At 43.2% G+C, this 27,367-nt stretch overlaps 1 protein-coding gene across 3 annotated transcripts; it reads right to left on the bottom strand.

The window, feature by feature from the left end:
* On the bottom strand, nucleotides 1–27,367 carry GAS2L1 (growth arrest specific 2 like 1). 3 transcript variants are annotated; one of them, XM_069961443.1, is made up of 6 exons: nucleotides 26,636–27,367; nucleotides 22,365–23,014; nucleotides 18,312–18,419; nucleotides 15,994–16,090; nucleotides 14,518–14,761; nucleotides 1–7,084 (listed from the first exon to the last, which is right to left on the bottom strand). In XM_069961443.1, the coding sequence occupies exons 2-6, from the start codon at nucleotides 22,986–22,988 to the stop codon at nucleotides 6,028–6,030; spliced, it is 2,130 nt and encodes a 709-aa protein (XP_069817544.1). In that variant the 5' UTR covers nucleotides 22,989–23,014; nucleotides 26,636–27,367; the 3' UTR covers nucleotides 1–6,027. The 3 variants fall into 3 exon arrangements, with proteins under 3 accessions (XP_069817544.1, XP_069817545.1, XP_069817546.1); XM_069961444.1 differs by lacking the exon at nucleotides 26,636–27,367 and adding an exon at nucleotides 25,272–25,296; XM_069961445.1 differs by lacking the exon at nucleotides 26,636–27,367 and adding an exon at nucleotides 24,958–24,972.

Here is a 27,367-nt window from a genome sequence, read left to right as displayed (position 1 = left end):
AAAATTTCCCAAAATATTTAATCAGCAGCAAGAATCAACATTACAGTAGACACTTCACTTTTGCCTAACATACCTGTCAACACCCATTCTTGGATACACACACCTGTGCACGTACGTCAGAGGATCCGGTGCACTCACACAGACAAACTCTTCAGAACATTCCAGCAATCTCTCTAGTCAACTTTAAATCCACAATCGCTCAACATTACGCTCTTCCTTCTGGATTATATTGTCTTGACCATATTAAATCTCATTCCTGGAATTTAATTTCAGCAGAAAGGAATCAGGGTGGGGACACGGTGGATATATCACACCTAAAGCTAAACCTGCAGAGGCTCATCGAGGAGCTCGATTTAGTATCTCATACCCATAGTCAAGTTCATTCCTGTTTGGTCGAAGCTGGCCAAGTGCACAGTGAATACGACATTAGATTATCTAGCAAGGAAGGGATGAAAAGCACCAACTTTGCATACATATATATTACACGAATGAAGACTACAACTCTAGAAAAGCATTCTGCAAACAGTCCGTTTCTACAAGTGTATGGCTTAGTTTATAAGAAGGAACACTTTTCGGTTAGGATTTCCTGTAAGTTTCAAGCTGGCCAACAGATGCCATTGTTTTATATGTGGAAGAGCCAGATAGGGTTCATGCGCTCTACAGCGAGTGGACATGTAGACGCACTGCAGCAATAGTCCACATAGCAGGAATCAGAAGGCGAGAGTGTATATGTTGTCAGGTGGTAAAGTGCTGAAGAATAAGGTTACATGTCTTCTTCATGGACACCAAAATCCCATCATCTGGCTGACAGATATATCTATGAGGGTCCTTACAATAGAAACATCAAACACATTGAATGTCTACACGTGGATACAGCCCGGGGATTGCTTTAAAGCTGAATAAAATATTGAAACAGTATAAAAAAGACATTTTATCCAATACTGAACTGTAACCCATAACCTGATAAATCTGCTCCCGAGGCAAAGTGCTTCGGATTACTATACTGTCAGCTTGTGACAATGACAGGAAGAATGGCTGACGGGTATCAACCCTGTACTTTGTCATAAGAAAAAAAAAAAAAAAGGGGGTCCAGGGTAATTTATAATCTATTCATGGAACTCTGTTCTACTCAAGTGGGTGGCCCTACACAGTGATTGACAGATCTACATAGGCACACTTATGCACAAATACCTGTCAATCACGAGTAGGAACACCCACTTGACAACTTAGCCCAGAACAAGTAATAACTTCCACTAATGAACAAAAAGTTATCCTGGAACTTTCCACACAAAACTATATATGAAGCTGCTCAGCTCCCCCTGCTCTTTATCAAGGCTGCCTGCAGACCAAACTACATTTTTTATGTGACAGGTTGCCTTTGGTTATTACTAGCAATATAGTAGCTACAAAATCAGATCATGTGGAAATAAATTACACTAGTGTTGTATCGTACCTTGAAATGACCAGAAACAACTAATATGCGTTAAACACGGACTCCTAGTAGCCCATAGAAATTCCATCCCATATCCCTTATTGCTCCAATACATTCTCTTTCACTTGCTTTACAAAACATCTAGTCTCCTATTACGCTATCAAAAAGCATAGCCAGGGGTATACCAGGTTTGGGTATGAAGCAGGGAGATTCTCCTGATGTATACATTTATAACATCCATAGACCTTCATTAGTCAGACATATACCGTGCATGACATTTAGCTGCCATACACGAGTATAGCTTTATCTCAACTGCTCTGAAAAGTGTACTGGACTATGCTTTTTATTACAACCGTATACAAATAAGAACAGACGTCTTCTATAGAAGCCAATATCCCAGAAACATTTCACCCAGTCCAAACACAGAGGGAACCTATCCTGTGGGACCGACAATCCAGTCAGTTTAGTGGACATAGAACTGTAATTTCCTTTAGCTTGTACTTCAGCTAAATTTAGCAAAATAAAATGGTCCCATTTTTCTTCTACAAACTCAAATATTTCATCTATAAATACACTGTCTAAAAAATAAAAAAAAAATTAAACCACAAGAACTGATAAATCTTAGCATGTTCTAAATGGCTATTTGTAAGGAGAGCATCAGCAGATGATCAGATACACCGTGAAGTGGTGAGGAAACATATGGGATTTATGTTTTACCTCCTATTCGTATACACACTTATTGACTTTGTATATATATATATATATATATATATATATATATATATATATATATATATTTGCATGAGTCATCTTATTCAACACAGCAGTCAAATTGGCCCAGATAATTCCCTGATAAGACTAAAAAAAAAAAATCTCTTATGAGATTGTCAGTTTAGGCCAAAATATAGTCAAATATGAGAAATAACCTGTCTGTACACATACGAGCAAAGTTGGACAAACTCGCTGATTTCAGGGGCCGGCAACTAACATATGGATATGATTTAGAACATGTAGGTCTGTAGCAGCCATGTCGATGCGATTATGGAAGTGATTTTATTCCACAAATCTAAAATAATAGTGAGAACCCCAACACTCCCGATCCCGATGTTCAATCCGTTTTGATATCGGGACGTTTCAGCTTTTCCCCAGAACAATTTCCGGAAAAAGAATTTTAACAATGACGATTCTTCTCTCTGTGGAGAGCACAAGCACGCTCAACTGAACCAAGCATGTATACGTAGGAGGAGTCAACAGGACCGGCTGTTATGCAAACAAGTATTTTCCCATTAGCTAGTATGGTATCATGGTGCCTAAAAGCTATGAAAGCAAAATTTAAAAAAAGTGAGTATTTCCCGATGAAAAAACAACAGACATTCCTCTTGCTATTTGGACCCTGTTTTCTGAGATTCTAAATTTCTTTTTACATATTTAATAGCTCTGCTTTATAGCAGTTAGTATTGCATGGCTACATTATAAACCTTATAGCAACACGTACTTAAATGTTGCAATGTGAAGGCTACCAATGTAATGGCATCGGCACTGTAACAACTGACATACATAAAAGCTAGACATTCCTACTACGGTGTGCTGGCAGGAATGGTAGACTGAAGTCCCCCCCCCCTTCACTACTAAATCTAAAACCAGCGATACTGAAGGGAGTACAGCATGGATGGGGAACCTTCAGCCCCTTCAGCAAAGCTTTGGCTGTCCCGGCATGATGGGTAATGTAGTACTGCAACAGCTGGAGGGCCAAAAGGTTCCCACTCTCTGGAATAGAGATAAAAGCAAAGAAAGAATGGCTACTGAGATCTCAGCGTTCATCATACTAGCCTTCAGCAGATCTCAGCAAGCTTCGCTCTAAAACAATATTTATTGCATATTTAAAATCATGGTAGTTGAGAATCCCCTGTTTTTTTTTCTTTTGTTCGCCGCTGACTAACAGAAACCTCTAGAAAAAAGAAGAACCTAAGGCCGGTTTACATATGTAATACAGATGCTTTTTATGCACCCATATTGCAGCCACAAGTCCCGGCCTGACTTTGTTTCTTATATAATGACATCTGTGGAGTCAGGTCATCAGACTTATAAAATTTTCTAAAATAAGTTTGATCAATAGATGTGATTACAGTCACTGAGTGGTAACTTATTATCTACTAATAAAGGATGAGGCCCAGTCCTGGTATAGGCTCAGATAACTGCATGTGTGATTCCAGCATTGTAAGTTGTGTGCCTTAACCAGGGATGGGGAACCTTCGGCCCTCCAGCTGTTGCAAAACTACAATTCCCATCATACCTGGACAGCCATTGGGAATTGTAGTTTTGCAACAGCTGGAGGGCCGGAGGTTCCCCATCCCTGGCCTATACAATCATCACATGACAGGCACAGATTTTTAGTCTCTTGATGTCATACTTTTTTTTTTTTTTGTAAAGATCTTTGCTTACAGTAATAGAAAAGGAATCTTTGTTTATTACCATAAAGGCAGAGGCCCATAGCAACAAATCAGACTAAAGGGAAACTATCAGCAGGTTAGAAGTATCTAACCTGCTGATATGTCCCTGAAGCACACAGGGCGCCAAGGATCAAGGTTCTTACCTTCGTCCTTGACATTTTTTCTGTGTTATTAGGAGCGGCCCCAGTGCAATAATCTGTATCGCCTAGCCCCCCCCCTCCCCCCCCCGGTGCACCATAACACCTCATTAGCATAGGATAGGGAATAAACTCCAAATAGCCCAAAAACTTACCTTCATCTTCAGTGCCCCATGTTCTAGTTTCCCTTTAAGTTATTCATATAATGTAAAAATTGTGGGTGGATGAGGTTTAGATTTTATTGGTACCATTATAATTTTGTGTATATGACAGTGTCTAAGGGCCCTTACGCACAGATATCTGACAGATTATTGAAGCCGAAGCCAAAGCCAGGATCAGACTATAAACAAAAACCGGTCATAAAGGAAAGACTGATTTTTTTTTTTTTTTAATATATATCCATTCCTAGCTTTAGCTTAAAAAATCTGTCAGATATCTGTGTGTGTAAAAGGACCCTTATAGGAGTACTAAAATGGCAGACCTAGGAAAGCCTTTCATTAGGCCCCAGGTTGGCATGACAACCCAACAACACTTACCGCTGCAGGGGAGGGGAAACTGCTCTCTTTGTTTAGCCATGTAGATGTGTTGATCGTTAAGTGGTTAAAAAGCTGACACCTGCTGCGTATAGAACTATAAATGTATGCCAGATTGTCCTAAAGGGTTAAAAAAAACTAAAAAGTAGTAATCTGAGTGCCTGCTATGAACAACAGTAAGGGTCCTATTTTTCGTTTTCTTCCATTAACGACTGCAAGCCAGCACTTTTGCAAACAACCTAAAATTGATTGTTCATATTCTCTAATTATATATATTATATAAATATAGACACACGAATGATTGGGGGGAAAAAAAAGAACAATGTCAACGATTTTACGGTCAGCTCAAAAGATGCCATCAGCGACACAAACAAATTTCCATTAGTCGTTTGATGGTTGCCTGCATATACAAGGAAAGATTGCTTAAATTCGAACGACATAATTATTTTGCACAATAATCTCTGTGTAAGGCCATAAACAACCAGCAAGTTGATTATTTTGACGCTCATACTCGTTCTTCTATACTTTGTGTACATGATGAACAATTCTTCACAAACTTCAATAGAGCACATTATTACTCTGCAAATACAGCTGTATTGTGTTGTTATTTTACTGTGTGAACAAGCCTGAGAGCATGAAAAGCTCTTTGTTACCACTTATCACGAACATAGGACCCCCATCTATTATGTCATAAATCCCTAATAGGGTGTATGAAAATGAGTTTTGTAAACTGAGAAACTCCTTTAAAAACCATCAGATCCTGGCAAAAAAAATAAAATAAAAATTATAAAAGTATCATGAAGTGAGTGCTATATCATAAAGTTGGTCCATAATGTAAAAAAAAAACTATTGAATAAGCCCCTTGCTAAACTATGTAAACTACGTAAATAAAAATAACCTATTAAACTACCTGTAATATGGATGAGACGGGTGCAAAACAGCCGTTTATATTGTCCTGAGAAGGAAATGATGACTAGTAATGACTGTAGGCCTCGGTCACAGTATTGGTCTGGGATACTTACATTACCACAACTAAAATAAGCAGAATTAAATACTGAACATGGAGACTCCAACATATAAAATCCAGGCCGGCTAAAATCTTAAAATATTTTAGCGTAAAACTGATCAACGGGACCAAAAAAAAAGAAAAAATCTAAAAAGTGAATATTATAGACTTCGGCCACCTGGTAGGAAGTTGTAGTAATAGTAGGTTTTACACCTTTTCCCTGCCGTGCAAAGGCTTGATATTGCTGTATACTAGCAGACACCTGAAAACGCACATGCTGCAATACTCTATAATAATAATCTAGGAGTGCGCAAAAGTGACTGTGCAGTCATTCTTCTGCAGAATGAAGTGTCATCCGTGATATGGATTGAGGACATAACATGCTTTCTTTCGGGAGAGGCCCAGTCCGATCTCCTTACTAAAGCATAGCTTCATAGTCAGGGCAATAGCGATCTATTGTCCTACCCTGTCACCCACATGGATTATCTGCTTGTACTCCAGACTCTGAGAAGAAGGCAGCTTGTAGAGATCTCCAAGAACGATGGGCGGGTGCAGATTTAGGTGGAGAATTTACAGTTCTGTAGTGAAGTGGAGTGGGTATACGAGACGGTGACTTATCAGGTTGCGTATCTGCTCGTGGCCGGATCTTTGGCCGCAGTTTAAGTTTATAAATAGAAGGGATTCTGTCTGGTCTTTTTAACGTTTTCTTGGGTCTCATCACCACTTCACTGGAGGTTGCATCGCCCTCTAGGACCACAGAGGTCTCTTCCGGCTCAACCTCCTCCTGGAGGTCTTCAGTAGCAGGTGGACAGGAACTATCATCTGAGGAGCTGGACAGGGCTGGAAGTCTTCTCCATGTAGATGTAGGAAGTGTTGTAATATTTCCATCCGTATTCTGTTCCCTTACTCCTCCACTAATGTAAAAATTGAGTGAAGAGGAGGATGAACTAGATGAACAGTATGCAGAGTCTAAAGCAGCTGGCTCATTGGAAGGTGGACTAAGTAACAGGGAAGCTGATGGGACTCCCCCAGTGTTCTCAGATGCCCCCAGAAGTCGTGAATTTTCCAAAAACTCTCTCTCAAGACTACGATAAATCTGTTGTTCCTGACAAACATCCAAAGGGCCAGGGGCATATCCCACTGGTTTTCGCGCTTGAGATTTAAGAGGTTCCGTTTGAGTGCGACTATTAGGTGGCTTAGAATTCATAGGAGTGGTCCATGAATGCTGTCCATCTTTATCCCGTGTAATAACCAAAACAGTTTTCTTGTTACCTGGAGGCCCCTGACTTCGGGCTCGTCGAGTAGAAGGACCTGTAGGACCTTGAACTCTGCCACGTTCAGGCATGACAGGCTGAGATGGCTGTGATCGCCTTGGTATAGGACCTCTGTCCTGAGACTGACTGCGTGTTATAGAAGAGCGAAGTCCTGGTCTCAGAACATCTACGGATTTTCTGCCTGCAGGGGCGCTTTGAACAGAGGAGGCAGAAGAGTCACTGTCACCAGAATACCGCCGGGGGCGAGGAGGCCTAAAACAAGGAGGAATAATGATAAAGGGATCAAAATATATCAAAAGATATAATGCTCTATTGTATAAAATAGGAAACAAAAATATAAAAGCAAAGGAGGAGGAATATGTTACCATAAAGAAGACCCTTAAAGCGAACGTACCAGTTTGATTATTGGGGGGGGGGGGGGGAAGAAAAGAAAAAAAAAAAGTCATACTAAGTTGTCGCGCTGGAACGTACATCCCCATGGCATAGTCCACTTTTAAACCCTTCTCAGTTCCCACCATCTGCACTGGTCGTGATATACTAACCGGGCCACTCTATGCACGGGAGGAAAACCTGACACCCCCAGTTTACCCATAACCCCTCCCCTCTGTGACATGCCTCCATCAGAATCAAGTCTGGTAGTGTCACAGAAAGGAGGGGATATTGGTTCACTGCGGATGCCAGGCCCACCTCCAGTGCATAGAGCAGCCCGATTAGCATATCAGAAACCAGCGCAGATGCCGGGAATCGGGTGGCGGTTAAAAATTAAAAAAAAAAATAGACTGTCAATGGGATGTACGCACTGGCGCCAACAAGGTAGTATGAAAGAAAATTTCAATAATCAAACTGGCACATTCGCTTTAAACAGAAAGCCAGTATTACTGTAGAGTAATACAATAAATGCACAGGTAAACACAGAAACTGGAAACAGATTTAATTCTTGTGTGTATATCACCAACAATTAAATATGTAAAAAGGGCATGCAGTGTTACACTCAGCATGACCCTAGAATAAGTCACAAACTACAGCAAAATTCCTTTAACCCAGCACCTTGCAGAGAGAAATTATATATATATTTTTTTTTAAGTACTGTAAAACCTAGAAGGGCAGGCAACATAGGCCTGTGGGAGTAAAAAGAGAACGCAAGTTTATATTTTTAACAATTTTATATTGGCTATGATGATTTTACACAAGAAACTTCAAATAAAGAGGCTTCTCTATAAGCACAATAAGCTAAAAGCCTTTCTGTAGAGGGTGGAAAACACCATTAAAGGGAATCTAACAGAAATCTTTCCCATACTAACCTGTTAATATGGGAGGCTCAGTGCTGAGATGCATACTGTGCTGTTTCCAAATCAGTGGTCTGAGATTGAAGCACCAATATTTTTTGGTGCACTGGAGGCGTTTCCAGCACCCCCAGTTCACCGCTATTCAAGTGCGCAGATGCTGCTGCTTCATCAATATCAATAATGATTTACACTGGAAGCATCTTGGCACTTATCCACCTATACTAAACAGGTTAGTATAGGTGGGTTCTCAGCTAAATTTCTTTTAAGGGTGCCAGCTTCAGGGGATCATTATGCTGCGTAAGTAGTACATGTATGTGCCAAGTTCTTCAGGATACAAATACTTTTTTGTGTTGTGTATGCCATCTGGCTAACAGAGAGGAGAACCCTCTTTGATTACATTTAAATTCCATAGTAAGGCATAAGAAATTAAGCGGTCTATAATTTTTTATTCCCTGTTTTTGTTTTCTGGGTTAAAGAAATTTTACCGTATGTAAAAGAAAGCAGAAACTGTATAAAAAAAATGAATGCAAAAGATATACCATGTAATCACTACTATGACTTGAAAGAACTGGTACGACCACTAAACCTAAAATACAGAAAGTCATTATACTGAACTACATATAATCTCTGATCATTTTAAAAGGACATTACAAACCATCCGATTATAGTAAGGTCTTGGCAATGAATCCTTAATTCTCAGATGTGTGACAATTAGAGATGGGCGAATATCGAGCATGCTGGAGTCCATCCGAAGCCGATCGTTCAGCATTTGATTAGCGGTGGCTGCTGAAGTTGGATAAAGCCCTAAGGCTATGTGGAAAACATGGATATAGTCATAGGCTGTATCCATGTTTTCCAGACAACCTTAGGGCTTTATCGAACTTCAGCAGCCCCAGCTAATCAAATACCGATCGCTCAGGTTCGGACAAACTAGTGACAATCCATGCAAGCATGCTTATAGAATATTCACCAAAGGTCCAAAAGGCTCAAAATTCTGTGTGCCCACATACCCTGGGATGTAAAATTTCATTTCAGGTTTGCGCTAAACAAGTGTTTTTCTCTTAACGAGTATCTGTTATTTCAAGTGATCTCTCAGAATAAGGCGTTATGTGTGTGTACGTGAAAAATAGCTTCCCCTATAGACACGAGTGTACCTCAACCACGATCTGGTCAATCAAAACATGAAGTTGTAGCGTTAAGACTACCCGGAAAACATGGGTAGAGCCATAGGTCATAGGCTGTATCCATGTTTTCCAGTGCTCTATAGGGCTGCATCCAACTTCTTCAGTGTGCTTGATGTTTGCTCATCTCTATTCCCCCTAAGCTCAGAGAGTAGGACATCCTGCTCCCCTAACTATGACAGCAGTTATGAGCCGCGCTTCCATGAATCCACCAGTGTGTTTAGATAGTACGAGACTTAGGGCCCTGTCACATGGAGCGACTGTCTGCCGAATCAGGACAATTCGGATACATATCGCTCTGTGTAATAAAGACAACGATCAACCGAGAAGCCGATCAGTCTCTTTCAGCAAGTTTAAAAATATTCAGCTGCCGACCGCACATCGCTACATGTAATAGAGATGTGTGGCCGAAGGCTGATGCTAGGGTAAAGAAAGTAATAAGGACATATACTTACCTGTCCACGCTCCCCTGGTGTCCTTCTGGCTTGTTTCTGGGATTCCCGCCTCACCGCACCTCACCCTTTTGAACCCATGTCTGAAGTGACAGACCGCTCAGCCAATCACTGCCTGCAGTGCTGTCACGTCTCGGCCAGCGATTGGCTAAGCGGCCTGTCACTTCAGAGACAGGATCAGACATGTCTGCGGCTGGTGGCTGCAGGGAGTGAAGAATCCTACAGACAAGGCTGCTCTGTACAAAGATAAAAATGCTACATAAACACTTGTGTGCTCTTACAATTATTTAAAAGACTAAAAATACAGTGTGTGAAGGAGTTTTAAGATGATCTCACTTATTGCCATTTTGTCGCATTGGCTTCAAAGGAGGGGGGGGGGGGGAGTAAAAAAAAAAAAAAGTCGAGGCAGAGAGTTTTTTCTGATTGTCAGTGACCTTTCCTTTTACAGTCAGCTGACTTTCCTTAAGACTCTTCAGATAACAAAGGATGTTGTGTCTACTGTGTTAACTTGACTTCAGACTGCTTATAGTACACAGTTGCTTTTGAGAATCCTGCATTTTTTTTTATTTTTTTTTTTTACAACAGAGATATTACTTTTGGACATAGACATTTTTGCAATAGACAGTCTACAACACAACTATGTGTGTGTAAACCTTCTACTAGTAATTCATATTTGAGGCGTCATGTATTAGGTGATAACTGATAACAATGGTAAGAAAGACTAAGGGTCCTATTAAAGGAAGCAATTTCTCGTTTTCAATAAGTGTTTTTGGGAACGATCTGAAATTGTTCACCATAACACACAGAACAATAGTCATTAGTTACGATTGTTTACGCCTTCTGATACAAGCAAGGCTTCTATTGGACATGGATACCAGTCAGGATTTTTACTGAGAAAGGTGTCTTTGCCGGAAAATTTAGGGACACATCTGGAATCTGTCCGGAATTCTGAATGAATTGCATAGCAGCCCAGGCTAGCACCAGCACCTGACGCCAGGTGCCGACGTTGGCTGTTTAACTGTAAGCACTTCTAATTATGAGTGCATACAGTCCATAGCGGAGCTGTGATTGACTGGGCTGGGCCATTGGCTTCTGACCCCGCCAATTACTCTTGTGGCCAGAGGCAGCATTATACCTCCAGCCACAAGAGACCACTACCTCCCCCGTCTCTCGGTGCACGAGAGGCGTCACTCGTGCGCACGCAGAGCAAAGGAGAGAAGAGGAGGAGGACAGCGCTGCAGCAGGAGAGTATGAATTATTATAATTTTTACAGCCAGGAAATAGCCTCCTGAAAGGCTTTAGGATCAGGGTTTCCTAGCAGTGATACTGTTTCTAGCAGTCTAATGTGAATGATTATCCCACTAAGCAAGGTTAAGTAAAGTAACTAGGGGAACAGAAAGTAAATACATGTGTTTAACAGGTCACTTTCAGAAATGATACAAACATGCTTAATATTCATGTAATGCATCAGTTTAGACCTATATATCCTAATGGGACAACCCCTTTAAGTCAATCCCCTTCTCTGGCTTCATAAATGAACCAAGCAGGATGTTTTGCCCCTTTAGTCATGCCACTAATCATGTGCTGAAACATACAGGGAGGGGAGGAAGCTCCATGCTGTGCGAGTCTATGAGGACCCATTACAAATTACTTGAAACCCTCCAGACATCCAGGATCACATGACCATGGCCGCAATCCCCCGATTAATTCACTTTTGAAAATAAAAGCAGATTAGTAAGTCGATTTTAAAGCCACTGGTTATCCACTTCTGCCATCTATAAACCCCTCTAAATTGTCAGTCTGGTGTAATATTACATTTTTTTCTCCATTACCTACTGTACATGGGCAGATGAAAAACGGGTCATAATGACTCACTGGCTATTAATGTGCAGTGGCCATACAATGCTCTAGTAAAGCCAATGTGTCATCAGAAAATCACCTATTCAAGTTTTTATATTTAACATATTTCTTAAGAACTTTTACTGACGCGATTGCAATCTATATTATAAAATAATCCATTTTATTGCAGGAGGAGGAGGAGAATACTAAAAAGCCTTTGTCCTAATATTAGGCTTAGTCGCCAGACGGAAGATTGGCCCGGAAAATTTTATATAAATAAATCTGGGATTGGGTCATTTAAAATGGGTGATGGTCACAGTTTGGCTGCTGTACAGTGATAGGGCGTTCCCATTTCCTATGTACATGTGCATATCCCTATATACAGTTAAAGGGGTTATCCAGCGCTACAAAAACATGGCCACTTTTTCCCCTCTCTTGTCTTCACATCTGGTGTGGTTTCAAATGCAGTTCCATTAAAGTAAATGGAGCTGAACTGCAAACAACACTTGAACTGGAGACAAGAAAGGGGGAAAAGTGGCCATGTTTTTGTAGCGCTGTATAACCCCTTTAACAAAGCAGAAGCCCAGGAGATATGGCTGCCTCAATAATAAAGCACAATCAGAAACAGATTAGATAAAAGAACAGGTTTTAGTATATGACACATCCCCTTTATATTACTTTATCAAAGTCCACCATATTATACTGGAGCTGGCTGGGCTGACTGGTGATTTAAGAAGCATAAAAGCTATAAAAAGTCTAGGAAGAACTTATTACAGTCACAAAGCTACAGAACTAGAATTGAATTGTTTCTCTGGAACATTACACATTGGGTTTCCTAGATGAGTAGTCACTATGCGCAATGTCTATGTTCATAGGGGTGAACAATCCTCTGGAGCAGTACATAGCAATTTACTGCAGTGATGAAGACAACTTTATCATCTGACAGGATGACACATGAATCTGATCTGGCCCGATGCTTCCTGCATGAATCTGTAGAGTTTGGAACAATAGTGGTCTGGGCTTGTTTAATGGATTGGGCTCGGCTCCCAAGTGCCAGAGATGAGAAATTAGCAAATAATAATGAAGTAGAGGAATGGGAGGTACGGGTAAGGGAAGAAGACTTCCTGTATCAGAATGACAATGCAAGTAATAAAAATAGTTTACCAATTTGATTAAGGAAAAGAACAACCTACTGTATATATCCCAAGATTACTGTCTGTTCTGTGTTGTAATGACTGTTTAAAGGGGCTGTTACCATTTTTTTTTTCTTTTAAATCAACTGGAGCCAGAAAGTATTAGATTTGTGATTTATTTCTATTAAAAAATTTCAAGTCCTCCAGTACTTATCAACTGCTGTATGTCCTGCAGGAACTGGCGTATTCTTTCTAGTCTGGAGAGCAGGAGAGTTTTTTTTATGTGGATTTGCTACTGCTCTGGACAGTTCCTGACATGGACAGAGGTGGCAGCAGAGAGCACTGTGTCAGACTAGAAAGAATATGCCACATCATGCAGGACATACCTCCTGGGACTGAGTGATATACCATCAACTTAATTTAGTATATAGAGCATACATTATTCATCTCTATTTTTTGCCCTATAAGCCATCCAATGTATGTACTGTATCATTTTATGCTTCCCCCTTTTTTTTAGTACGTTTTTAAAACATGTTTTTTGTATGTAACAATAAAGCTTTGATTTGATTTAATAATTTAAGAATATTGTCCAGCATCTTTTTTGGTTATAGGATTTATATATCATGCAGGACATACAGCAGCTGATAAGTACTGGAAGGCGTAAGATTTTTAAGAGAAGTTAATTACAAATCTATAGCCCTTTCTGACACCAGTTGAAAGAAGTTTTTTGGGGGGGGTGAACTACCCCTTTAAGAACTACTTTATATAATCTGTAGATTTAGGGTAATCCCAAAGTGTTATGTTCTTTCAGGAAGTTACTGAAGTGATCTAAGTTCTCTAGATTTTCCAAGAAAAGAATATGGTTAATACTCAGTGGAAGTACCCATAACCTCTGCTGAAACATGTACCAACATTTTCCTATATATAAATGTGTACAGTGCAAGTGTATGTCAAGGCAGATTACGTAATTCACCAAATAGAATGGACTTTCTGTTCACAGAATGCCTTATCTTGTTATTGGTGCAGCTTTTTACTATATATACACTCTCTCAATGAGGCAAATGATCATCACAATCTCATGCGTATGACCATATTTTGCTGTGGCAATTTTGCTTGGTCTAAAGGGCCTTTTCTAGGTGCCGATCATCGTCCAGGAGCATTACTAGAAACGCTGGGAGGGCAGGAAAGCACCCGATCCTTGACTGATGGCATCTTTTTAATGTATCACTATTGGCTGCACATCTTCCTGGCCAATAACAAAGGGAAACTGACAGAACAGATATCTATATATTTGTGCTGTCAGTTTCCAGATCACAAGCCGTACATACTTACCTACTGCGCCGCTTGGGATCTGGCATTCTGTTCTCCCTCTGCCTCTTCAAGAACGATTGACAGACAGAGGCAGCGGCCTGAAGATACAGGACGGGAGAGCTAGCAGAGTGGGATGCCGGATTACCAGCAGCATAAAAAGGTATGTATGCAGGGCTTGTGATCTGTTCGTCATGTTGTTTAAAGGACGCGTTGGTTTGACTCCCTCCACGGCTCCATGTTGGGCTGTGTAAAATGACCCTTATTTAATGTGTTTGTCTGTTCACCTAGAAATGATGACCTGCCAAAAGCTGAATGTCCCAACACACATCAATATCCATATAAGATGGGTTACTTCATGTTACTGAAGACTTGCTGACTAAAGTTAGCTTTATTCTTACACCCCCTGTAATATAACCATGGTGAAAAAGTTCAGCAGGTGAGCTTCACTATCGCACGATAAGGTGTAGGAGCGGAGCGGCATACCTGAAAGAGTTTATTCCAGGCATTCCTGGTCGCTCCTTATGAGGCACTGTCTTGGAGGTGCTGTTCAGAGAGGCGGTTGGGCCTGGAATGGATCGCCGTGGTGTGTTTGCCTCCGGATTCTGAAGATTTCTGGGCAAGCCCTCAGAATGACGTCCCCGGGATGGGCTGGAAGCATGGGTAGGAGTGATGTTTGCTCCACGTTGCGGGGAAAATGTTATTGGGCGTGATGCCGGAGCGCGGTGGGCTGTAGATGGATAACAAGAGTTAAAGGATTAGTTCTGTTTCAAACAACTAGCCTCCATTTGAGGCTTTCCTCTTATTTCAGCAGCAGGGCGTATTGTAATGTTTCTGCTGTTTATTTCATTTCTGCACACACAGGAGGACGTGTTGTGATTGGCCAGAGAAGTAAGGAGGGAAGTAACTGTGTGTGCACTACTGCTAAACAGCCCGGCTCTGGGGCCATCCCCTGAAATAGTATGAGAAACAGCTGCACACCACGGAGGGAGCTCAATAACAGCACTGAATGCATGTTGTCATTAGTCTGAAGGGTTAATCTGCTAAAACCATACTGGCTTCTAAAAGAAATACTATTTAAACAATAGCTCTGCTTTAATTGAGATAATTGTTCAATAAACCAGTGATCTAACATGATGGAGGAAGTTTGGAAGGTATGTTACTAAAAAACTAAACAAAAAGACAAAACAAAAACAAACAGATGTTTACATTTTTTTTGTATAATGTAGGTCAATGGAAGATGGATTCTAACAGATGGCATACAACTACATCTGCCCCCCCCCCCCATTAAGTAGATACATTAAACAGGCAGCATGAACATAGTGTGAACCAAGTATAAGATATTGGGGGGATTTATGAAGACCAGCGTACAAGTACGCCCGTCTTATATTAGGCTCCGTCCCCTTTTCCTTGGCAGAATTCACTAAGAGGCGCACGACTCTTAGTGAATCCAGCCGGGCCCCTGAACCTGCGCCCGGCGTACTAAATTTGGATCGGTGTACTAGATTCGGATCATGATAATTGAGGCCCGGGAGGAGGCCACACCTCCTTGCCGTCTTGTCACAGCCCCCCAAGCTCCCCCAGCCCGCCAATCAGGCGAGCACGGCGTACAGGAGGCGTATTCCAGGGAGAATGGTCGAATCTGCCCCTTTTCCCTGGCGTACGCTTCGTAAATGTACCCCATCATGTATTATTTCCCAAACACATGAACATTGTACTTTTTTTTTCTATAACTAGGTATACTTGTATTCTTTCAGTGCAGGTGTCTTTTGAATACAATATATGTAACAAGAATAACTGGCTTTTTATAACACCTTCTCAGACGCTTCAATGTCCTGCACCCCCCAGGACCCAACATGGTCATTTTCCTTGCAGCAGTCGTGAATTTGAGGAATATCAAAGTTATAAAAAAATAATAATAATTCTTCTTCTATGTGCCACTATGATGCAGTATATACTCACAAGCAAACTGGCATCTGCAGGGATCATGTTTGTCCAGATAATGCTCTAGAGTATCCCATCCTCCCCCAACACGCACCATAACATGATTCCGTAAAACCTGCAAGACATGAACAGGTTTATGTATTACAATAGCCTGACGGGAAGCTGGCTGCAACCAATGGAGGATCTGTCACCAATACTAATATATTGATTTTAGTAAAAGCACATGCTACTGAAATAACTGGAGTCTGCAGGCATTTATCCAACATACATGACCAGTGTAAGAACAGAGGATACTAACAGCGGTGCCTGAAACTGCTATGCTTAAAAGAGACCAAAAGCATATTACTAATGGATGAAGTCCGAGAATAGAGAATGAGGCGACTTCTCATCGTTCCTAAATAATTTACCTGACAGCTTCTGTTTCCCATTTACTCCGTCACCAGTCTCATTGTCCGTATTCAATCATGGAAACTGAATTCACTGACCTATTCACTAAGGAAGTAAAGCCTGTGCAGACCATACATAAATATGACAACCTCTGTATTACTTGTAAAGAGAAAAGAACGGTCATTTATATTCTATGTGCCCCTTAGGGTATCATGTCTAAGGGTGGGTTACACACTGCGTTCTTGCAATCCATTTTTTTCATCCGTTTTATGCAAAAAAAAAAAAAAACAACCTGATCATTTGTGTGCATCCGTTTTTCCATTGACTTCTATTATATTAGGTAAAAAGCAAAACAGATCCAAAAGCATCTTTTTTTTTTAGGGTACACAAAAACGTGATCGACCACATTTGTGTACACTAAAAAAATCTGATACATTTTAAGGCTGGGTTCACACTACGTATATTTCAGTCAGTATATGTATATTTCAGTCAGTATTGCAACCAAAACCAGGAGTGGATTAAAAACACAAAGGCTATGTTCACACAATGTTGAAACTGAGTGGATGGCCGCCATATAATGGCAAATATTTGCTGTTATTTTAAAACAACGGCTGTTGAAATATTGAAATAATGGCCGTTATTTACTGTTATATGGCGGCCATCCACTCAAGTTCACCATTGTGTGAACAGAGCCTTTCTGTGTTTTTAATCCACTCCTGGTTTTGGTTGCAATATGAGGACCACAATACTGACTGAAATCTACGTAGTGTGAACACAGCCTAAAACTTATTTTTTTTTTTAATAATGAAAGTCAACAAGAACAGATCAAAACGGATGCATTTGTGTTGCTTTTTTTGTATAAAATAGATGAAAAAAAAAGGGGACTGCAAAAACAGTGTGAAAAAACAAACAAACACCTTAGCAATACAAAGATTAAAGCCTTATGATTGCCTAATCTAATTTAAAGGGGCTGTTTTATTCAAGCGGTTATCCAGTATCAGAAGAAAACACAGCCGCTTTCTTCCAGAAACAGTGGCACTCGTCCTCAGTTTGTGTGTGGCATTGCAACTCATCAACTAGTTTCCATTTAACTAAATAGAGCAGAGTTGAAATACGACACACAACCAGAGGACAAGGGTGGAGCTGTTTTTGAAAGACAGACTCTCTTTTTTAAACAAAGAACTCCTTAAGTCAACTTTATCCATATGCCCTATAAATGTCATAGAAGGGGGTTCTGTGTATCAATCTCTAAAAGTAAGGAGATTATAAAATCATAACGTCATTTATTTCCATAAAAGGAAAAAAAAACAGCTGATAATATGAATACATGTAACAATGGAGACCAGAGGTGAACATGGCATCAACAGCAAAGACGTAGAGCTTAAAGGGAATGTACCATCAGGCCTGGAATGAAGCACTGGAGGCGGGCAGACCCACCCCCAGTGGGAGGAACCCCCCGCCCCTCTATGATGCAGCTCTATTGATTCTAATGGAGCCGTGTCATAGAGACACTGGGTCGGCCCGTCTCCAGTGCTTCAGCCCAGGCCTGATGGTACATTCCCTTTAAACAAACGCAAGATAAGAGATTCAAACATCAGAACTCAGCACAGCACACTATGAAGCAAGCGGACGGAGCCGCTCGCTTTATAGTGTGAATTTACCAAGTTTTTTGCGGCCGCTATTCGATGAAAATCGGCTGCAAAAAAACCTGACATGTCAATTGTTTGCGCCGCCGCTAGGGATCCCGGACGGAGCGTATACTATGTGTATATGCTTCAGCCGGGACCCCATAGACAGCAAGCCAACGTATTTTTCCGTATTAACTACGGCCGCTGTTGCAATCCTAGAAATACGGTTGTAGAAATACGAAAAAATACGTTGTGTGAACATAGCCTTAGTCTGTATTTAAGGTCAAATATATGAAAAAGTAGTAAATATCCAGCGCTTACCCGCACAAAGATGAGGGTGTTAGTGTCTCCAACTTGATATTTCCCCTCAGACACTTTTATCATTGGAAACTGGGAAGGACAAGTGCAGCAACCAAGTATATCCCGAACCTGTATAACAAAAACAGCCAGATCAGGCAGAATCAGATTGGTAAAGAGCATATCTACTCTGAATGAGCCATTTATACAGTGGCGTACAATACATGGAATCCCAATTCAGACCTGAGACGTCACTGCCTGCATATACATACAGCGGCCTCTATGACCCTATAACCATTGTAGTGTATAGACTCTAAGAGTTTATCAGGATATCATTTAAAGGGGTATTCTGCTCTAACATAATTTTTCATATGCTTTCATAGTGAGACTAACAATTTCTTCCATACTTATCTATTCAGTCCCCTTCCCCCAGTTCTCAGCTGCCGCTTTCTGCTGAAGGCACAAACAATGTACTTTCTTTTTTTGTAGTTTCAAGAAAAAGCAGCAGCTCAAAACTAGGGGAAGGAGACTAAATAGATAACAGGTATGGAAGGAGTTGTTAGTCTTGCCTTGGGCAGCAGCAGTATATGAAATCTTATGTTTCAGTGAAATACCCCTTTAATTACACATATAATGCCGAATGGCTCATACACAGTAAGAGAAGCCGCCTCCATTACTCAGATGGCTGTTAGCACAAGCAGCATTACCTCAGATGGGCAGTGGAGCACACAATGGGCTCCTCAGTATACTGACAGTATACACACAGACAAGAAATGACTCACTTCTGAGCCATAGTAATATCCACTTTTATTTTATGGGATCCTATTTTGCAGCGAGTGAAAACTAGGACACGACTTCATGAAGCTTTCCACAGAAAGTCTCTATCGCCTTGGAGATATACAAACATCGGGGGAAAGTCTACTCAACGTAGACGACTGCCGACAGGAAAAACTTGTCATTACATCAGTTCCTTTCTAGAGACGGTGGGCGAGGTGTCTGTCTGCAAAACTATCATTAGATTCCCGGAACAATGGCAAATAATGGATATGTCCATGCTAAGAGCTGATAAGCCCAGGGGGCTGCCCGAGGTTATTCATAAAAATAACTGAGTATGAATTCACATGGCTGGATGAAGACATAACAGTACATTTCACAGATGCAGAAAAAAAAAAAAAGGGACTAGCGTTGAGATGATGTCAAAATGTTCAGGTTTGGCAACGTTATCTAAACCTGAACGCTCAGATCCAACTTCTGCAGCCGCAGGGAATGTAATCCCCCCGGGCTAGCCCTAGCCTGGTATTACACAGAGCAATTATCGTTCGAAAAATCGTTAAATCATTTGAACAATAATCGTTTCATGTAATAGCAGACAACGATTAAACGACCAACGAGAAATCGTTGATCGTTTAATAGGATCCGGACCTATTTTTATCGTTTGATCGTTCAGTGGAATAAGAATTCGCAGCTGAAATGTACGCAATACCGACGACTAAACGACCGCAAGAACGATCATAAATAACAATCATCGTTCCATGTAATTGGGCGAACGATTTCGGGTCGTCTGCCTTAGGGTACTATTACACCAAGCAATTTTTCGACGACTAACGATTAACGATCTTAAACAACCGCTAAGGCAAACGACCCGAAATCGTTCGCCCAATTACATGGAACGATGATAGTTATTTATGATCGTTCTTGCGGTCGTTTAGTCGTCGGTATTGCGTACATTTCAGCTGCGAATTCTTATTCCACCGAACAATGTGCAAACGATCAAACGATAAAAATAGGTCCGGATGCTATTAAACGATCAACGATTTCTCGTTGGTAGTTTAATCGGTGCCTGCTATTACATGAAACAATTATCGTTCAAATCCGAACGATTTAACGATTTTTCGAACGATAATCGCTCCGTGTAATACCAGCCTTAGCAGTCGTTTAAGATCGTTCATCGTTAATCGTCGAAAAATTGCTTGGTGTAATAGTACCCTTAGGGCCCTATTCCACGGGACGATTATCGTTTGCATAATCGTTAATGATTAACGATCTCAAACGACCGCTATTGCGAAAGACCTGAAAACGTTCACTCATTTCCATGGAACGATAATCGTTACTTATGATCGTATTTGCGATAGTTTTTTCTTCACTATTTCTTCGCTACTGCGTTTGTATCTATTGTGAATGACCGAACGATGTATTATTCAATGCAAACGATTTGTGAATGAGCAACGATAAAAATAGGTCCAGGTCTTTTAAAGCGATCAACGATTTCTCGTTCGGTCGTTAATCGTTAACTGCATTTTAACCAAACGATTATAGTTTAGATTCGAACAATTTAACGATAATCTGAACGATAATTGTCCGGTGGAATAGGGCCCTTACTGTACACGATGGCAAATATTGGAAAAGAGAAGGATCGGGTATTTTGGATTACAAGTACCCAAAAATTTTGCTCTCAGGGAGATAAGCCACCACTGGGGGGGGGGGGTTCTAGTAAGTTTTCCACATTCAGCACACATGCAAACTGGCAAATGTACATGTGTATATGGCGATCAGGAGAGATAGCGGTCAGCTTCCTTATATGTATGGAAACTGTGAACTTCCAGTTGCCACCATCGCAGTTATCTTAATACTCTGGCTATAATGAGCACAGTATATACAGCAGGGATGGGGAACCTTCGGCCCTCTAGCTGTTGCAAAACTACAATTCCCATCATGCCTGGACAGCCAAAGCTTTAGCTTTGGCTGTCCAGGCATGGTGGGAATTGTAGTTTTGCAACAGCTAGAGGGCCGGAGGTTCCCCATCCCTGGTATACAGAATGTCACTAGCAGAGCAGGGAGTGTGTATCATTGGGGAAAGTACACAGATGCACTGGAGTGTAACAGAGAACCAGGGCTGGACACAAGTACAGTGTCCTCTGCTATTTTATAACTACAGGAGGCTGTTCTGGTTTTTCAGTCTAAATCTGAAATCCCTGTTAAGATCCTCAAAGCAAAACCTATGAACAGCAGCGGTAGAAAAATCCTCTACATCTTGGGAGTCAATAAGACCTCAGCCGAAATTTGAAGAGGGACCTAAAGGGGTATTCTGGTATAAAAAAAATGTATTTATATAATTATTACCCCAAGGCATAGTAGGCATAGTGTAATCACTAATAGTATTGGTTTTAGTGACTTTTGTGCAATTCATCACTGACAGGAAATGGAAATGAGAAGAACTACAGAAGGTGTATTGTCTCCAGCTCCCGACACAACACATCAGCCGCCCCCAGTGACGTCACCATATCTCTCGCTATCTCTCATGTGCCCTGTGGTGATTGATGCTACAGAAAGAGCAGAAGGGAGTGAGGCAGCAAGTGAGATGTTCTGCCACAGCCTTGGGAGGAGGAACTGGCAGGAGTGCTGTGGGAGGGGAATAGGCAGGATGGGAGGACTGTGATGAAAGCAATCCATTCTGGAAAATATACTGAACAACAAGATTCTTCTATTTCTCCAAACATTTTTCCTTATGCCTGATGACAAGTCAATTTCTAGACCAGAAAGTTTTAAAAGAAGAAGTTCCACAAGATTGAAAAAAAGGCAGGCAAGCAGGGGTGTGCGAGAAAATAATCCTCGTGTCTCCGGTTGGAATCTGGTTACGTCACATACCCGGCTCATCCAGCTGCAACATCACAGCCTGGCTGATCAATTGCCCGCTAAGCCTGTCAGTGACTGCAGTGGTGTCCCGTCCTAGTCACTGATTGGCTGAGTGAGCAATGACGCTGCAGGACACTAAAGTTGGTCAACGGCACTGTGGGGCACAAGGATAGTAAGTTTACTGTGTTTATTGTTTTCCCGCACCCCTCTACCTGTCCTTTTTCAATTTTGTAGGACTTCTCCTTTAAGGCCCAGTTCTGACTAGTCCTTCCACAAACTCAGTCCATGATTGGGTAGTAGACCGGACGTAGCCCCTAGCAGCTATGTTGGCTACACTGACATATGATGTATACCTCCAGAAATATGATGTGAATGGAACTATATGGATAACAGACATTTCCAGCAGAAAGTAATAAGATTTGACCCTCTCAGACGTGAGCTCACCAATTCATCCAAGTTCTTGAGATCACATAAAGTACGAGGCGGCCTGGAAGGCATTTGAGGCCGCGGGTATACTTTCTGATCAGAGCTTGGTCTGCCGCGGCTAAGCTCTTCTTCGATCTCTTCTTCCATCTGAATGAGGATGGGTGCCGGCATGCCAAAGCGTGCGCCTCTCCGGGCCACCTCCAGCAAGCACAGCACAAAGCTCTTCTCCCCCCTTCTCAACACCAGGTCATTGGTCTCAAACATCAGCACCTCCGGTATACCAAGCTCCTTCCGGCACCAGCCAATGAAGTTGGATACGTTATCCCTGGCAATGAACGAGCCAGGATGGGCCCCCTTCACTTGGAAGGTCACCTCCTTTTGTGGAAGCCGCATGGTAGCAGCCGCCGCCGGATACTGAGATTTGAAATCCTGGGCCAACCGGTTGAGATTGTTAGCGTGCTGACATAGCGTGTAGCCGGTCTCCAGAGCCTCCAGAAACGTGCCGGCGTCCATGTCCAAGTCATAGAGCATATTGAGCCAGTCGGTAAGGTCCTCCTTCATGGCTTCCAGGTACTCCTCGCTGGAGCGGAACGGCCGGATGCTTTTGGAAGCAGATGACTGGATTTGGCTCTGGTCCGCCATTTCTTCTCATTCCACAGTGATCCGACCTGCACAGAGAACAATCGATACATAAGCCGTCTTATTGTCAGCGCTGTCAGTCCTCTTATTTATCTATTAACACTTTCAGTTTCAGGTTTCATAGACTGAGAACAACGTAAGCAGAATTGTACCGGGAAAGCTCCAGCACTACAGATCCCGCCTCATCTAATCTGTAATCTGACGGATTATGATGGTTAACTACAGCTCCTGCCTGTCCTGGACTTTACATGGTGACCTACAAAGCAATGGCGGAAGACGACATAGGACAGGTGACAGCCCCCGCATGTGTGGTTAGGGGCACAGACTCCAGAAATGGCTACTTTATAGAAATAATAAACTGACCAGCGATGATAGAACCTGCTGTTCCACTGTGTAAGACTGGGTTCACACTGCGTTTTTGCAATCAGTTTTTTTTCCCCCCGACACACATTATATCTGTATTTTTGAGGGATTTTATTTATACTTTATCTAATGTCACAACTCTTCAAAAAAAAATTCTGCCGTCATGTTATCACTACATCTACCCCCTCTAAGGTGGCAGCAATAGGTGTGCCAGGGGGATGAGAAAGCTAGCTGGAATACCAGACAACTGGGCAGCTAGGAAAATGGGACCTACACAGGCTGGTGCTGCACTATGCACACGGACAGCTTACCTAATACACAGGCTGGTGCTGCACTATACACAGGGACAGCTTACCTAATACACAGGCTGGTGCTGCACTATGCACACGGACAGCTTACCTAATACACAGGCTGGTGCTGCACTATACACAGGGACAGCTTACCTAATACACAGGCTGGTGCTGCACTATACACAGGGACAGCTTACCTAATACACAGGCTGGTGCTGCACTATGCACACGGACAGCTTACCTAATACACAGACTGGTGCTGCACTATACACAGGGACAGCTTACCTAATACACAGGCTGGTGCTGCACTATGCACACGGACAGCTTACCTAATACACAGGCTGGTGCTGCACTATACACAGGGACAGCTTACCTAATACACAGGCTGGTGCTGCACTATGCACACGGACAGCTTACCTAATACACAGGCTGGTGCTGCACTATGCACACGGACAGCTTACCGAATACACAGGGACAGCTTACCTAATACACAGGGTGGTCCTGCACTATGCACACAGACAGCTTACCTAATACACAGGGTGGTCCTGCACTATGCACACGGACAGCTTACCTAATACACAGGCTGGTGCTGCACTATGCACACGGACAGCTTACCGAATACACAGGGACAGCTTACCTAATACACAGGGTGGTCCTGCACTATGCACACAGACAGCTTACCTAATACACAGGGTGGTCCTGCACTATGCACACGGACAGCTTACCTAATACACAGGCTGGTGCTGCACTATGCACACGGACAGCTTACCGAATACACAGGGACAGCTTACCTAATACACAGGGTGGTCCTGCACTATGCACACAGACAGCTTACCTAATACACAGGGTGGTCCTGCACTATGCACACGGACAGCTTACCTAATACACAGACTGGTGCTGCACTATACACAGGGACAGCTTACCTAATACACAGACTGGTGCTGCACTATACACAGGGACAGCTTACCTAATACACAGACTGGTGCTGCACTATACACAGGGACAGCTTACCTAATACACAGACTGGTGCTGCACTATACACAGGGACAGCTTACCTAATACACAGGCTGGTGCTGCACTATACACAGGGACAGCTTACCTAATACACAGGCTGGTGGTGCACTATGCACACGGACAGCTTACCTAATACACAGGCTGGTGGTGCACTATACACAGGGACAGCTTACCTAATACACAGGCTGGTGGTGCACTATACACAGGGACAGCTTACCTAATACACAGGGTAGTCCTGCACTATGCACACGGACAGCTTACCTAATACACAGGGTGGTCCTGCACTATGCACACGGACAGCTTACCTATAATACACGGGGTGGTCCTGCACTATGCACACGGACAGCTTACCTAATACACAGGCTGGTCCTGCACTATACACAGGGACAGCTTACCTAATACACAGGCTGGTCCTGCACTATACACAGGGACAGCTTACCTAATACACAGGGACACCTTACCTAATACACGGGGTGGTCCTGCACTATACACAGGGACAGCTTACCTAATACACAGGGTGGTCCTGCCCTATACACTCGGACAGCTTACCTATAATACACAGGCTGGTCCTGCACTATACACACAGACAGCTTACCTATAATACACACAGCCAGCTTACCTATAATACACGGGCTGGTCCTGCACTATGCACACGGACAGCTTACCTATAATACACGGGGTGGTCCTGCACTATGCACATGGACAGCTTACCTATAATACACGGGGTGGTCCTGCACTATGCACACGGACAGCTTACCTATAATACACGGGGTGGTCCTGCACTATGCACACGGACAGCTTACCTATAATACACGGGGTAGTCCTGCACTATGCACACGGACAGCTTACCTATAATACACGGGGTGGTCCTGCACTATGCACACGGACAGCTTACCTAATACACAGGCTGGTCCTGCACTATACACAGGGACAGCTTACCTAATACACAGGCTGGTCCTGCACTATACACAGGGACAGCTTACCTAATACACAGGGACACCTTACCTAATACATGGGGTGGTCCTGCACTATACACAGGGACAGCTTACCTAATACACAGGGTGGTCCTGCCCTATACACTCGGACAGCTTACCTATAATACACAGGCTGGTCCTGCACTATACACACGGACAGCTTACCTATAATACACACAGCCAGCTTACCTATAATACACGGGCTGGTCCTGCACTATGCACACGGACAGCTTACCTATAATACACGGGGTGGTCCTGCACTATGCACATGGACAGCTTACCTATAATACACGGGGTGGTCCTGCACTATGCACACGGACAGCTTACCTATAATACACGGGGTGGTCCTGCACTATGCACACGGACAGCTTACCTATAATACACGGGGTGGTCCTGCACTATGCACACGGACAGCTTACCTATAATACACGGGGTAGTCCTGCACTATGCACACGGACAGCTTACCTATAATACACGGGGTGGTCCTGCACTATGCACACGGACAGCTTACCTAATACACAGGCTGGTCCTGCACTATACACAGGGACAGCTTACCTAATACACAGGCTGGTCCTGCACTATACACAGGGACAGCTTACCTAATACACAGGGACACCTTACCTAATACACGGGGTGGTCCTGCACTATACACAGGGACAGCTTACCTAATACACAGGGTGGTCCTGCCCTATACACTCGGACAGCTTACCTATAATACACAGGCTGGTCCTGCACTATACACACGGACAGCTTACCTATAATACACACAGCCAGCTTACCTATAATACACGGGCTGGTCCTGCACTATGCACACGGACAGCTTACCTATAATACACGGGGTGGTCCTGCACTATGCACATGGACAGCTTACCTATAATACACGGGGTGGTCCTGCACTATGCACACGGACAGCTTACCTATAATACACGGGGTGGTCCTGCACTATGCACACGGACAGCTTACCTATAATACACGGGGTGGTCCTGCACTATGCACACGGACAGCTTACCTATAATACACGGGCTGGTCCTGCAGAAACTTCTCGCCCCCCTCACAGTGGCTCCTTAGAGGGGGGCCGCTCAGCTCTGTCGCGGTCTCTCATGTCTCTGGCAGTCTCGGTCTGGCTCCCTCCCCCGGTGTCTCCTCACCGTGTCTGCAGTCCGGGCAGGGCAGGACAAGCCCATAGAGGGGCGGAGGGGCGGAGGAGCGGAGAGCCCCGGGCAGCCTCGCCCTCTGCACAAGGTTAATCGGGCAGCAGTGTGGCCGTGCGCCCCGCCTCTCCCGGTCGCCACCTGCAGGCAGCAGCAGCATCCCTGTCACACGGCGTCCCGGCCCCTTCCTGCCATGGACCACAGCCTGGGCAGCCCCGCACTTCCTCCCTTTCCCGGTAGTTTTGCGGGAGATGTGTGAGGGAGGGCCGGCGCATCTACAGCACGGAGGGCTCCATTACAACTTCCTGCCAGCCCGGGCTGTCCATTCATTCCTGGGAGGGGGAGAGCGCCGCATGGAGCACGGACTAGCGGGAAGAGTGACGCTGCGCTTCTTCTCCCGGGAGGAGGCTGCTCCCCCCTGTAATCTGTATAGTCTATACTCTGCCTCATCTGCCGGCCCTGCCCTATACTTAGCCCGTCTGTCCGGCCACACGGGGGTTAACCAGGACTCGGCGCTGTCCCCGGCGGCTGGAGGTTTAACCCTGTCAGTGCTGGAGGTGAGGGCGATGAGCGGCTCCCCGGAGCCCGCG

The sequence above is a fragment of the Dendropsophus ebraccatus genome, chromosome 3 (assembly GCF_027789765.1).
Source record: "Dendropsophus ebraccatus isolate aDenEbr1 chromosome 3, aDenEbr1.pat, whole genome shotgun sequence".
NCBI lineage: Eukaryota > Metazoa > Chordata > Amphibia > Anura > Hylidae > Dendropsophus > Dendropsophus ebraccatus.
This window is presented reverse-complemented; position numbering and strand designations above follow the sequence as displayed.